At 44.4% G+C, this 14,319-nt stretch overlaps 1 protein-coding gene across 3 annotated transcripts in view; it reads right to left on the bottom strand.

Moving 5' to 3' along the window:
* Positions 1-14,319, bottom strand: part of FER1L6 (fer-1 like family member 6) — a 274,276-nt gene that overhangs the window by 191,742 nt on the left and 68,215 nt on the right. For all 3 annotated transcript variants that reach the window (XM_073632222.1, XM_073632223.1, XM_073632224.1), the window contains exon 2: positions 11,372-11,454. In XM_073632222.1, the coding sequence (XP_073488323.1) occupies positions 11,372-11,454 (83 nt within the window). The remainder of the gene's footprint in view (positions 1-11,371; positions 11,455-14,319) is intronic.

The raw sequence follows: 14,319 nt of genomic DNA, 5'->3' as shown, positions 1-14,319 counted from the left end.
CCCAAATAGTGACCCAATCGCCTTCCTTGGTCTTCTTACCAGTATAGACTATATAGAGCCTTGGATGAATCCATGACCTTCTATGGTCCGTAGAAGTCTATTATGCCGCGTACACACGGTCGGACTTTTCGTCTACAAAAGTCCGACAGCCTGTCCGACAGACTTCCGGCGGACTTTCGGCGGACTTGCAGCAGACTTTCTAACGAACGGACTTGCCTACACACGACCACACAAAAGTCCGACGGATTCGTACGTGATGACGTACACCGGACTAAAATAAGGAAGTTCATAGCCAGTAGCCAATAGCTGCCCTAGCATGGGTTTTTGTCCGTCGGACTAGCACACAGACGAGCGGATTTCGGGGTCCGTCGTAGTTACGACGTAAAGATTTGAAGCATGTTTCAAATCTAAAGTCCGTCGGATTTGAGGCTGAAAAAGTCTGCTGAAAGTCCGGAGAAGCCCACACACGATCGGATTACCAGCCAGCTTTAGTCCGTCGGCGTCCGTTGGACTTTTGTAGACGAAAAGTCCGACCGTGTGTACGCGGCATTAGAGATGTATCCAAGATTGTATAAAACCCAGGTAATTAGACATGTTTGCAGATCAGGGAACACAAGCTCTGAGAGTTCATTAGTGCATATGTCAACCCAAAATCTCATATTCCTGATACGTGCCTGATATACCATGTACTTGTATGAAAAAGTTTCCTGTTCTCTTTGTATTGCTTCCCTTGTGTGAACTCTCTGGTGTTTCCGCCAGTCCTTCTGCTTTCCTATTAAAAACTGACCATATTAAGCATGAGAGCACACCGTGGTCAGTTCTCTAGCTATGCTGAGAACTCAGCCTGCTCTCCTCCAATAATCAGACTTGTGCTGACACCCCCCCCCCCCCCCAACCACTCCTGCACAGCCATTCACTGGGAAGGTCAGTTTGCTGCTGTTTCTCCTCGTCTAGTTCTCTGAGGTCCTTATGCAGCCGAGAACAGAGGGGGAATGTGATCATTCCCTGAGGAAGGGTGTATTGTAAATAGGCATTCGCAACGCGTTGGACGATTCCGGTTGGAAGTTTACTCTGGCAGTTTACCTCACAGCAAACAACAACTGGATGTACCACATACTATAAAATATAATTATGTGATGTTGATTGTCCTTTTCTGTTTTTATAACATATTGATGTAAACAACTGTTCTCCATTTCTCCCACATCAGAGGGAGGTTGTTTTTATGATGTGTAATGGAAATAAAAATTGTTAAACTCCCTTGTTATCTCTTGCCTCGACTATTGAAATTCCTTCTTCATAGGCCCACCTCTACAGAGGCAATCTAGCTTCTGCCCCAGCTACATCATCAATCTTGTCTCAGTATGGATGATCTAAACTGTCTTCTCTGCTCATTTCAAGACCTTCTGCTCTCTAGCGCCCTTGTCTCCTCCTCCCATGCTCACCTACAGGACTTCTCCAGACCCTCTCCCATCCCCTGGAATTCCCTACCCCAATCTGTCCAGCTATTTCCTACTCTGTCCACTTTTAGGAGATTCCTGAAAACTCATCTCTTTAGGGATGCCTATTCCACCTCAAGCTAACACCTGAACTTCTAATTCTACCACCAGCTTGTGGGGAGGTGCAGTGGCAATAAACACACAGAGCCCGATTGCAGAGAACAGAACTTGTATTAATGCAGAATCTAGTAATTCACAACAAGCCCAGCAGGAAGACACCTAACCGGGAACACTCACAGCAATATTAGCAATGTGTATCAGAGCAAGTCTTAAATGTGCCGACAGCGTCTGTCTTGAGGGGTGGAATGCGACCTGGCCAATCGGGGGGGGGGGGGGGGTCTCCAGAAGGGTGGTGTGTCGCTATCGTTTTCCTACTGGTCAGGAACCTCTCCCTGCCACTAATCCCTGTCCCTGTCAGACGGGTGACCTGTCCCCTATACCACCCACATGCGAAAATGCAAGCCAAGCCTGGGAGTCAGGGCCTTAAATAGGGTCTGCCTGACCCAAGATGGCTGCTAGTGTCACATGGGGTGGCAGCATCCAATCGGATAGCTTTCCCAGTGACCCTGGAAACCATAGAGGAACTGTGTTTCTCTTAACTTTCTCTCCCACTGTAATGAGCAGATGAGCGCCACCGGCAGTGGAGAACATAAACTGCACCTGCCTACAAACATGTCCCCCACTGTTATCACCTTTTGTACCACTTGCCCCTTCGTAATAGATCGTAAGCTCTCATGAGTACAGCCCTGCTAGCCCTTTTGTATTGAATTATATTGTAACAGTATTGCCTCCCTTTATAATGTTATAATGTAAAGTGCTATACAAACTTTTGCTGCTGCATAAATCCTGTATAATAATTATAATATAGTTTCTATTGTGAATGGAGGAGGAGCAGTGCTGGGACAAGGTCATCCAATGCCCAGGTCAAAGATGCCAAACTGCTCCCCCCCCCTCCCCTTCATGATTTGCAAGCTTAGAGGATCCTACGCCCATCAAAATCACTGCCACTGTCACTACTCCCGTCAGCCTTGTAACAGAAGAAAGACACCCTCATCCCTATAGTAAATCATTGCGCCCAGGGCAGCTGGCCCTTTCGCCCACCCGTTGTCCCAGCCCTGAGGAGGAGGACCTTTCATTCATCCCCTCTCCTTCATTTTCATTCATAGATAGCTTTTAATTCATGGATGCCACAAACTCATGTCTGAACACGCCTGAGGTCATCCCTACCCAGGAGGGGATCCTGGGTGCTAGCAACCCATCTTATGCCCCTGCTACCCCATACAAATATAAAACATGATATCCAAAGCCTTAAAGCAGAACTACACTGCATCTGAGCACCACAAACCAAAAATACTATTTAATTCATTTTTAATCGTCCCCCCCCCCCCCCCCCCCCCAGCATTTCTGGCCGTGGCCATCTTGAGTAAGGGCAGATGATTTGTGTAACATTTACTTCCTGTAATCCATCTGCCCTTAGCTCAGGCACGCAGGCAGGAGGGCGTGCTTAGCTGAGAGAACAGAAAGTCATAAAATCAGGCGCATGGAGTGTATGCAAACAATAGTTCAGGCAAACGTGCAGCAATAACTGCTGGGATGGTAATTACAGTCTCTGATGCTGGGACATACGTTGTGGAGCACTGTGGGGCTGCTATCCTCAGAGTTGAGCCAGCTATGCAAGTGAGACAAAAAGAAGAAAGGAAGGAGGAAGCGCCACCTAAGTGCAATATCACAAGGGGGTTTATCAGAACAACGGTTTAAAACACTTACAGGGTGTTAGATAAAAAAGCTTATGGTATACTGGCTCTTCCGCCAAATGTCCTCAATCCTCAATCCTCAGTTCTGGCTCCGTGAGATGCGATGGAGGAGGATTGGACGTTCTTGTGATGCACAAGAAGTCCACGCCAACCAGCGTAGAACGTCACCAGTAGAGAAAGAAGTTGCTGGGAAAGAACAGGCTGTGCTCGGAGCTCTTAGTAGATAAGGTTGTTTTATCTAACACTCTGTAAGTGTTTTTAACCGTTGTTCTACTATACCCCCCCTTGTGATACTGCACTTAGATGGCGCTCCCCCTTCCTTCCTTTAGCTGAGAAAACCCCTCCCCTTCCTGAAGACTCCTGGGATGTATAACATCATTTGTCTAGGCCTCAAAACCAGGAAGTAGCTGAAGAAATTGAAAAATAGGATTTTTCCTACAGCTTACCTGTAAAATCCTTTTCTTGGAGTACATCACAGGACACAGAGCAGCTATAGTTATTACTATCTGGGTTATACGCCACCTATAGGTGAATGGACACTGGCACACCCAAAAGACATGAAGTCCCCCCTCTATATAACCCCTCCTATGCAGGAAGTACCTCAGTTTTGTAGCAAGCAATTCCCAAAAGAGGGGAAGGTCCACTGTGTCCCGTGATGTACTCCAAGAAAAAGATTTTACAGGTAAGCTGTAGGAAAAATATTACTTTCTTTATCGTATATCACAGGACACAGAGCAGCTATAGTAATTACTATCTGGGATGTCCCAAAGCAATGCCCCTGAGGGGAGGAAGACACCATCATAGAAACTGCCACCAAAGAAGGACCTACTCTGCTATTTGTAATACGCTGAGGCCAAAGGCAGTATCTTCTATGTGATTGACATCGACCTGGTAAAAACCCTGTAGATGTATAAACAAAAGACCAAGAGTGGTCTTGTACACCTGGGCCACTGACACCCGATGATGGATGGCCCAAGATACTCCCACAGCTGGTAGAGAATCTCTCCCCATAAAAAAAAAGATTTTTTTGCCATTTAAACCATAGGCATCATTGATAAACTGGCAGATCCACTGCTAAATATTCGACCTGGATGCCGCCTGCCCTTCCTGTGCTCTTCTGGCAGCACAAACCAGGATTCCTGACTTGTGCCGACAACTCAAGTAGACCCTGAGCATCTGAACTACCTCTAGAGTGGGTAGCAATCTTTCTCCTGCCAACTGTGGAGTAGGAGAAAAATAAAAGGCAAGACACTGTCCTGATTCAAGTGAAAAACTAGAAACCACTTTAGGCAATAAAAATAGATGAGGACGCAACATCACCTTATAATGCAAAACCAAGAATGGCTCCTTGCATGAAAGAGCCACCAACCCTTATGCCCTGTACACACGATAGGATTTTCCGACAACAAAACCGTGGATTTTTTTCTGAAGGATGTTGGCTCAAACTTGTCTTGCATACATACGGTCACACAAATGTAGTTGGCAATTTCGAACGTCAAGAACGCAGTGACGTACAACACGTACGACGAGCCGAGAAAAATGAAGTTCAATAGCCAGTGCGGCTCTTCTGCTTGATTCCGAGCATGCGTGGACTTTTGTAAGTTGGACTTAGGTACACACGCTCGGAATTTCCGACAACAAGTTTTGCTGTCGGAAAATTTGAGAACCTGCTCTCAAACATTTGTTGGCGGAAATTCCGACAACAAATGTTCTATGGAGCATACACAAGGTCGGACTTTCCGACAACAAGCTCACATCCAACATTTGCTGTTGGAAAATCCTAATATGTGTATAGGGCATTACACTCCACTTCGTGAAGTGATAGCAACCAAAGAAGTCAACTTCTGAGATAAAAGGACCAACAGAATCCCCCGGTTGGTTCAAAAAGTGGCCTCTGCAAGGACAGTCGAGATCAGTTCAAGTCCCAAGGACAAAAGAATGGCCTGACAGGCGGGGCTGTCCAAGTTGCATGCTGTATGAGGAATGAAACAAGGAGTGAGAAACAACGGCCCCTGGAAAAAAATGGATAGGGACAAACTCTGATGATTAACGGTACTTAAGGCCAAACTCCTTTCCTCTACTGATTGGAGAAAGAAAAAGAAAATCTCCCACCCACATATTTCTGCCGGTGCCCCTTCCTGCCTTCACCCCAGGCAAAAAAATATTTTCAAGTCCTGTAATTGAAGTTCCCTGAAGCTGGCTTTCAGGGGCTCAACAGTGCTGAGATACAGGACTCAACACCATCAGGTCCCGCTAGACTGGGAGTGTCCAAGGAGCAACCCCCGCAATACTTGCTATGTCTGTGTACCAAGCCCCCCTGGGCTAATTCAGCCAACGCTAATATCAGTGTTACCACCTTACGGATTCTTCGCAGAAGATGTTCTGTACTATTTGTACTATTCTGTACTACTTCTCCTGGATCTCTCTGCTGCCTTTGACACAGTGGGCCACCCCTCCTCCTCAATAAACTACACTCCTTTGGTCTCCGTGACTGTACTCTTCGCTGGTTCTCATCCTACCTATCCCACCGCTCCTTCAGTGTCACTTACAACTCTACTTCCTCCTCTCCTCTTCCTTTCTCCGTTGAGGTCCCCCAAGGTTCTGTTCTTGGACCTCTCCTTTTCTCAATCTACACCACCTCACTGGGTCAGTTGATTGCCTCCCACGGCTTTAAATATCATCTCTACGCTGATGACACCCAAATCTATCTCTCCACCCCCCAGCTCTCTCCATCTGTCTCCTCACGCATTACTAACTTACTAGCAGACATATCAGCCTGGATGTCACATCACTTCCTCAAACTCAACCTATCCAAAACCGAGCTCATGATATTTCCTCCCTCAGGTGTCACTTTCCCTGATTTCTCTGTCAATATCGACGGCTCAACTATCAACCCATTTCCCCACGCCAAGGTCCTAGGTGTAATCCTGGACTCTGAACTAACCTTTCGACCCCACATTCTATCACTTTCCAAAATTTGCCGCCTCAATCTCTGCAACATCTCCAAGATAGGCCTCTTCCTAACCAATGTCACCACAAAGCTTCTAATCCACTCCCTGGTCATCTCCCGCCTCGACTACTGCAACTCCATCCTCATTGGCTTACCTCTAAATAGGCTATCCCTACTTCAGTCCATCATGAACACTGCTGCCCGGCTCATCCACCTCACAAACCGCTCAGCGTCTGCTATACCCCTCTGCCAATCCCTCCATTGGCTGCCACTCAGTCACCGAATTAAATTCAAGATACTAACTATAACTTACGAAGCCATCCACAACCTGGCCCCCAGCTACATCTCTAACCTAGTCTCAAAATACCAACCTAATCATTCTCTTCGCTCCTCCCAAGACCCCCTGCTCTCAAACTCCCTTGTCACCTCATACCATGCTCGCCTTCAGGACTTCTCCAAAGCCTCTTACATCCTCTGGAATGCTCTACCCCAATCTGTCCGATTTTCTCCTACTTTATCCACTTTCAGACGATCCCTGAAAACTCATCTCTTCAGAAAAGCCTATCTGGCCCCCACCTAACAACTGTACATTTATCTTCTCAATCAGTACATCACCCACAGTTATTACCTCTTGTATCTCTTGACCTTCCCTCTTAGATTGTAAGCTCTAAGGAGCAGGGCCCTCTGATTCCTACTGTATTAAAGTGTATTGTATTTGTACTGTCTACCCTCAAATTGTAAAGCGCTACGTAAACTGTTGGGGCTATATAAATCCTGTATAGCAATAATAATAATAATAATAAATGTGGCAGAATTCAAAATGGGGGAAAAAAAGTCAAATAAGGGAGAACCAGACCTTAAGGCAGTGGGACTCTTGTCCTGGACACACCTGTCCCAAACTGTTGTAGAACTTGGAATCTAGTAGATTCCCCTACAGAGTTCCCTTTGCCACTATCCTATACCTGGAATATGTATTGGCGATAGAGAAAGTACTTGTACTGTCCCAGACAGAATGTGGTACACCTCCCTGAGTCGCATGACCTCTGGTGCCACCCTGGTGGTTGATATATATATGCCTGCAGAGGCATTTCCAGATTAAACCTACAACAGGTTTGTCCTATAATCCAGAGCAAGGCATACTGACCAAAAAATTCCAAGCCTTTGGACAGTATTTTCTCCTGTGGACACCAAGCCCACTGAACTGTAGCCAGCCTCAAGTCAACTTAGAGAGACTGGTATCAGTGGTTTCTATTTTCCAAATTCCTGAAAAGGAAGAATATCAAGCACCAATTTTGCTCTGCAGCACCCAACACAAACAGAGCCTTCCGGCAATGCAATGCCTGGATCTTCAAGTTCCAGACAGAAAATGATCCTCTACCAAGAACTGCAGTAGGGCTTTATGTAGAGAACGTACTTTGACAGCTTCCTCCTGTAGAAATATATCGAAGGAAGCCCTGGAATTGACTGCTTCCTGAGCAAAGATTATTGAGGTAAAGAGTATTGAGGTGTCTTCAGCAAGCCCAGCACTGGGGCTAGACGCTTTGAGAACCCTCCGGAGCTGTGGCCAACCCAAAGGGAAGATTAACAAAAAAAACAGCTTTCCACTGCAATTAGAGAAATCTTTGATGGACCTGGAAACAAACCGCCACATGAAGATGTGCGTTTGCAGATGATTATGGACTCTGAAATCTACCTCTTGCAGAGAGGTCATTACTGGACAGTCTAGTCTATCTGAAACAGAAGGATGTTCAGCAGCTTGAGATCTTAAGATAGACCTCATGTCCCTATTTGGCTTTGGAACTGCTACCATTTAATTGTCTCACAATAATGAGCCCATAACTTCTGCTCCAAGAGCAAATGCAAGGCAAAAGACTGACAACTCTGTGACAGACCCAGACAATCCCAAGAGGTGCACTTAACCTACCAGGTTTCTGCCGGCTAAAGATGGAACAAACCACCTCAGAGACTGCCCTAAGATTTTCTGGCCTGAGATATTCTCAAATCCCAGCAGCCTCAGATGCCTCCCTCACCCGGGTGGGGAAAGCTTACAGCATCTGGTATCCCCGGGCAGTCTCCCATCTATATAGTAACCAGGCTTGATCCTGCTTAGGCTTCGATCAACCAAGATCAGGCATGATCAAGGTGAAGTGCCCGCAGTCTGCCGAAAAAATTAATGTGCCAGGAAACACTGCAATGCCAAACACCACAGTGGCTCAGATGCACCTGACATCACTGTCATCGGGAGATGTGGACACCACCAGATCCCTGAACCTGAGAGCGGTGCCCCTGCTTCCCCCGGCTGCCCCTCTTTTCTGGGTATATTTAACTGGTATAACAGGTAAATAATGCAGCAACTATATTATCCAACCTAATATACAGTCCAAGGATGCAGGCCTAAAACAATGTTGGTTTACCTCTATGCAACCCCTTAGGTATGCAAGTACCTAGGTATGCAAACATGCAGGTATACAAGTATTTTTGCCATTCATGCATTTATGTATGCAGTACAAGTTCAATAAGCACACGCATCTACCCCCAGGCAAACAAGCACCCAGGCAAATAAGCCCATATGCATGTAGCCCTATGCAAATAAGCACATATGTATGTAGTCCCAGGAAAACAAATACATATGTATACAGCTTAATGTAAATAGACATATGTATGCAGTACAAACAAAAACATGCCAGCATGTGTTTAAGCAATACGCATCTATAGAAGCATGCGTTTATGGAAGCATGTGCTTATGCAACTATGCATTTAGGCCAAATATGAAAGCATGCGCTGTACACATGCATTCATATGCCCATGGAAACAAGCATTTTTGCAATAAGCAAGCATGCATTTATGAAATGTGTTTATGCAACATTACGCAACACGTATCTATGCAGACATGTATAAACATGCATTTTTATGCAATCATGTATCTTTATGCGATCATGTACCCTTATGTGATCATGTATCTTTATGCGATCATGTATAACCATGTATATTTAAGCAAACATGTATAAACATGCATCTTTATGCAACCATGTATCTTTATGCGATCAAGTATCTTTATGCTACCATGTAAAACCATGTATATCTATACAAACATGTCTACACATACATCTTTATGCAACCATGTATCTTTATGCGACCATGTATTTTTATGCGATCATGTATATTTACGTGATCATGTATATCTAAGCAAACATGTATAAACATGCATCTTTATGCGATCACGTATCTTTATGCGATCATGAATAACCATGTCTATTTATACAAATATGTCCAAACATGCATCTTTATGAAACCATGTATCTTTATGCAATCATGTATAACCATGTATATTTATGCAAACATGAATAACCATGCATCTTTGTGCAACCATGCATCCTTGTGCAACCATGCATTATGTGCAACCATGATCATGTATCTTTATGCAAACATGAATAAACATACATCTTTGTGCATTCATGCATCCTCGTGCAACCATGATCATGTATCTTTACGCAAACATGTATAACCATATATATTTATGCGAATATGTAAAAACATGTATCTTCAGCAACTGTGCATTTCAGCTAGTTTGCAAGCAAGCACCTGCTAAACTGCAGTTGACCCCATACTAGTCTTGCAGGATTTAACCAAGCACATATGCACTATACTGGAGATACAACTCCTTAAAATGCACCCATGCTCATGTTTTTCCAAACGTGTATATTTAAACATGCATTTAAGCAACAAGTTTACAAGCATGTATACTACGCTGCACCTGCCCACAGAGCAGTCAACAACACTTTAAAGTGAACTGCTAACTATCCACTATTACAGTTGTGCAGTCCCCCCCAGATAAGCAGTAAATATGCAGCATATAATCATGACTTGTCTGTCACACAGTTCTCCCATAGTAAGTACTCACACTTTGTTAGTATCCATTGGGCTGCTGCTATGTCTCCAGAGGCCTAATGAACCTGTTGCCACATGGCATGGCCGCCCTTCCTGCCTATATAAAAATAGGCCACACTGTGTGACCCTGCTCCCTCTAGTGGCTGGAAGAAAAACAGCATCCCACATGAGTAAGAGTACATAGCATGATTAAACAGCACACTGCTCCCAGTGGCCACCGGGAGCACAGACAGTCAGAACTCTCTCTTTTTTTTTTAAAAAAAAAGAGAAACTGCAAACAAATGCAGACTTACCATTCCTGCTGCAGGACTCTGAACATAACAGGAGTCCAATCTTCACCCATCACGGCAAGCTTTGTCACAAAAGACCTTCAGAGACTGGGCCCCCCCTTAATCTGGGGTCCACTCCCCTGGACCTATATAGCACCCTGCAGGAAAGCACCTTGGTCAGAACAAACACTGCACAGGGTTCCATTACGCAGGGTCCAGCGCCGTAAGGCTGCATTACAGGCAAACCTTGAGGAATCTTCTCTCCTTCCAATGAGGCTCAGGTACCATTCATTTTGGCTGACAGCTTTTTCGAATGGATTCCGATTGAAGTCCATGACTCTTAATAGAACCGTCCAGACCTCCAAGTATGGAGGACATGTATCACATCAGTGACCACCCCCTTGCAGACACTGGTGAAAAAACTGAGGTACTTCCTATATCGGAGGGGTTATATAGAGGGGGGACTTCCTGTCTTTTGGGTGTGCCAGTGTCCATTCACCTATAGGTGGCGTATAACCCAGATAGTAATTACTATAGTCGCTCTGTGTCCTGTGATGTACGATAAAGAAAAAAGGTTTAAAACAAGAAAATACATAATATACATTCCTATCTATTTACTAATCCTAGAAGCATAAGGATTAAAATAGACAATGTTGATTGAGAGAGTAAAGTTCTGCTTTAAATATGTGTAGTATTGAATTGTAAACGATTAATAAGTATTATGAGTTAAACTAAAATCTTTTTAATTGTGTATCTCTTTATGCTCCATTACAGTATGGAAGCATAGTATATAGTATGGAAGTGTGGGCACTTTGCATAGTTTGCTAATAATATAGTGCAAGGTTGATAACACACAAGTAGAGCTTATGCTTACTTGCTTTGCTTTGTGCAAAAGTTTAATTCTGTCCTTTGATGGAGAGATTGCTTTGATTAGCTGAGGAGGAAATATAGTGTTCCCATAATCTTGATCCGGCTCTATTCTGAGTTGTTCTTTGTTTATTTAATAGGCCTTACCTTGTGCACCCTTGTTTGCAAACGTCAATCCCTTGTCACCTTTCTTCTTTTTCTTCAGGTGCAGACCAGAGAACAGACCCTTCCTGGAAAGGAAGACAAGAGAAAATAATTGGATATATTTTCGGGGATTACACTTTTTTTTAAAATGTATATATATTATAGGAGCTTAACAAAACTGAGAAACTGTTAACTCTGTGCTCTGTGATCCCTAAAACAACACTAAACCACCCCTTTTTTTGTTGCTGTGATCTGACTTCCTGTTAGAGGGTAGCTACATTCGTTCTCCATGGTCTGACAGAAAAGTCCATGTTGTGGGGTTCTTTCGGCTATCCAGGCGGACCAGAGGTCCCAGCAACTTTTTGGCCTAGATTCCCCATGCGTTTCCCAAGTGTTTACCGGAGCCCCCTAGGATTTGGACCTCTTCCCTTTTATAGCACACGGGAGGGAGGCTGGACCCCAAAGAAAGCCCGTGAACATACCAGGGAAAGGCAGCTAAAACATGAACCCCTTCCCCTGGACCTGGGCAGCCGGATGCTAACTATACATACAGTAGGCTACCATCCAACATACGGACACAACCACATGTCCTAATTTAAAGGTGTGCAGGGGCCGGTGTGCGGCCCAAATGAACATTGTATGCATTCAGAGCTATGCACTATTTGGGACTTACAGCTGTGTCTGTACAGCCACTGCATCCCAGGCCCAGCTGCATAAAGAAATTGCTCATTCGTGCCATAAGGGCCACAGCACCCATGTGAATGAAGCCTTAAGGTGACAACACTCACCCATTCCCTTCAGGGCAGGGTGGTGTTACCTTTCTTGTGCTCACTGTGAATTACAGGCAACCATGTTAATACAAAACCTGCCAGTAGGTCTCTGTTTTGTCTGAGGGGAGGTATTGTAGCCCACTGCTACTTTCCAACTACTATTATGGGAAGTCCAGGAATGGCTGCTGCCATTCTGTCTTCAAGTCTGCCAACAGGTCTTCCTACGTATTGTGTATAGAGATAGAAAGCAGTCACATGACCGCTGTTAAAGTGGTTTTAACAAGACCATAGAAATACAGAAAGAAGTGTCAGACCAAAACCGGATAAAAGTGTCCAAGATCATTTAAGTTTTGATTAAAAAAAAGTCATATAAAAACAACCAATGCGTTTCACACTCCCCCCACACCATCTTCATCAAGACTCAACACAAGATAAAACTTGAATGGACTCAGAGAAAACAATGACTTTACAGATCTATATTAGAATCAGTATTGGTTCCTCAAGGAGTAACAACTTGTGCAATGGAGCACACAGTTTTTGAAGGAACTCGCCAGGTAGGTTGTGTCAAACATCTTGGAGAACTAACCACAGATCTTCTGTGGATGTCGGCTGCCTCAAATCCTTCTGTCTCTTCATGTTATCCCAGACAGACTCCATGATGTTGAGATCAGGACTCTGTGGGGCCAAACCATCACTTCCAGAAATCCTTGTTCTTTATGCTAAAGATAGTTCTTAACACAATCACGCCGACCACGTGCAAATATAGGGCCCCGCTGGACTGGGATTTTTCTGTGGGGCTGAGAGTGTGTCACATGCCACGCTCCCAGCACAGAGACCGGGGTCTCATGGAGAGCCCCAGGCCCCATATTAACAATCGGGACCCAGAACTCCCCATTCCGGGTTACCTGATCGCTGTGATAGCCTCTGATTGGCTATCACAGTTATCAGTCACTGTGAAGTCGGTCCCAATGTTTTCTTTCTCTGTGAATGGAAGAGAAAAATGCTTAGTATCTTTCTCTCTCCTTGCAGAGAAAAAAAAAGTGTGTGTAGAAAAAATAAAATAAAAAACACAAAACAATACCTAGTTCAAGGTTTGATTGAGGTCAGTGGCAGGGTTAGTGTTTGGGTCAAGGTCAGGGTCAGTTTTTTTTTTTTTTGCTAGAATTTTTTTTTCTAAGTATCAGTGTCAGTGAGTGTCAGTGTGTTTTAGGTAGGACAAAAAAAAAAGCAAAATGGGCACTATTGTTTCTGTGCTGTATTATGGGTACATACAACAAATAACATACACATATGGGGGCACCTGAGCCGGGTCAGAGCTCTGTGTATCCATTCAGACATGGAGCCATGACTCGCCCCCTCTCTCCCCTGATAAGCTGACCGACTTTGACTGACAGCCGTGGGAGCCAATGGCGCCACTGCTGTGTCTCAGCCAATCAGGAGGAGTGTCCTGGGCGGCATTAAGATAAAAGAAAACTTCTACCTTTACAACCCCTTTAAGGCAGTTCTGAAAGCAAAAGGGGTCCAACCCGGGACTAACAAGGTGTAGCTAATAAAGTGGCCGGTGAGTGTATACCACTGTGATAATCAGGATTAAAGGGAAACTACTGCGGTCTCTGATCAATTTTATTATAATTTGTTTTAACTTTACAAGTTTAAAGCCCAAACCCAGGTAATTTCTTTTAAATGGTACTCCAGCCATACTAAAATTAAAAAATGCAATATACACCTCCTCTTTGGTGCTGTCTTTGGCAGTACTGGCCAAAGACTAAAAGACACCATGTATGTGGCACAGACTACAAGTGAAAATTTGAGCATCCTCTGCAGACGTTACATAGCAATCATTACATAACTACGCTGGCCCAGTCTCTGCTTACCAAGCTGACAAGTGTTTGCAGCATCCCCAATCATACTTTCCATCACTTCAGACAATGGAAATGCACACCTAAATGTTTTCATGCATTTAGACACCAATACAAATCAATCAAAAGAGATATTACAAAAAATACTAAAAAACAACCAAACCAGAAAAGCACCCAAACTTTTACAGATAAATGAGCAGAGGGCCAGTTTGGTTCTACTAGGCGCCACACAAAATCTATTAGGTTTCCACAAAGACAAAGGCGTATGTCAAGGTGGAATTTAAAAGAAGAAACCTATCCAGTAAATGCATATTGCCCCATG

This window comes from Aquarana catesbeiana, linkage group LG05 (genome assembly GCF_042186555.1).
Source record: "Aquarana catesbeiana isolate 2022-GZ linkage group LG05, ASM4218655v1, whole genome shotgun sequence".
Classification (NCBI taxonomy): domain Eukaryota; kingdom Metazoa; phylum Chordata; class Amphibia; order Anura; family Ranidae; genus Aquarana; species Aquarana catesbeiana.
Note: the sequence above shows the minus strand (reverse complement) of the source record. Positions and strands in the feature narration are given on the sequence as shown.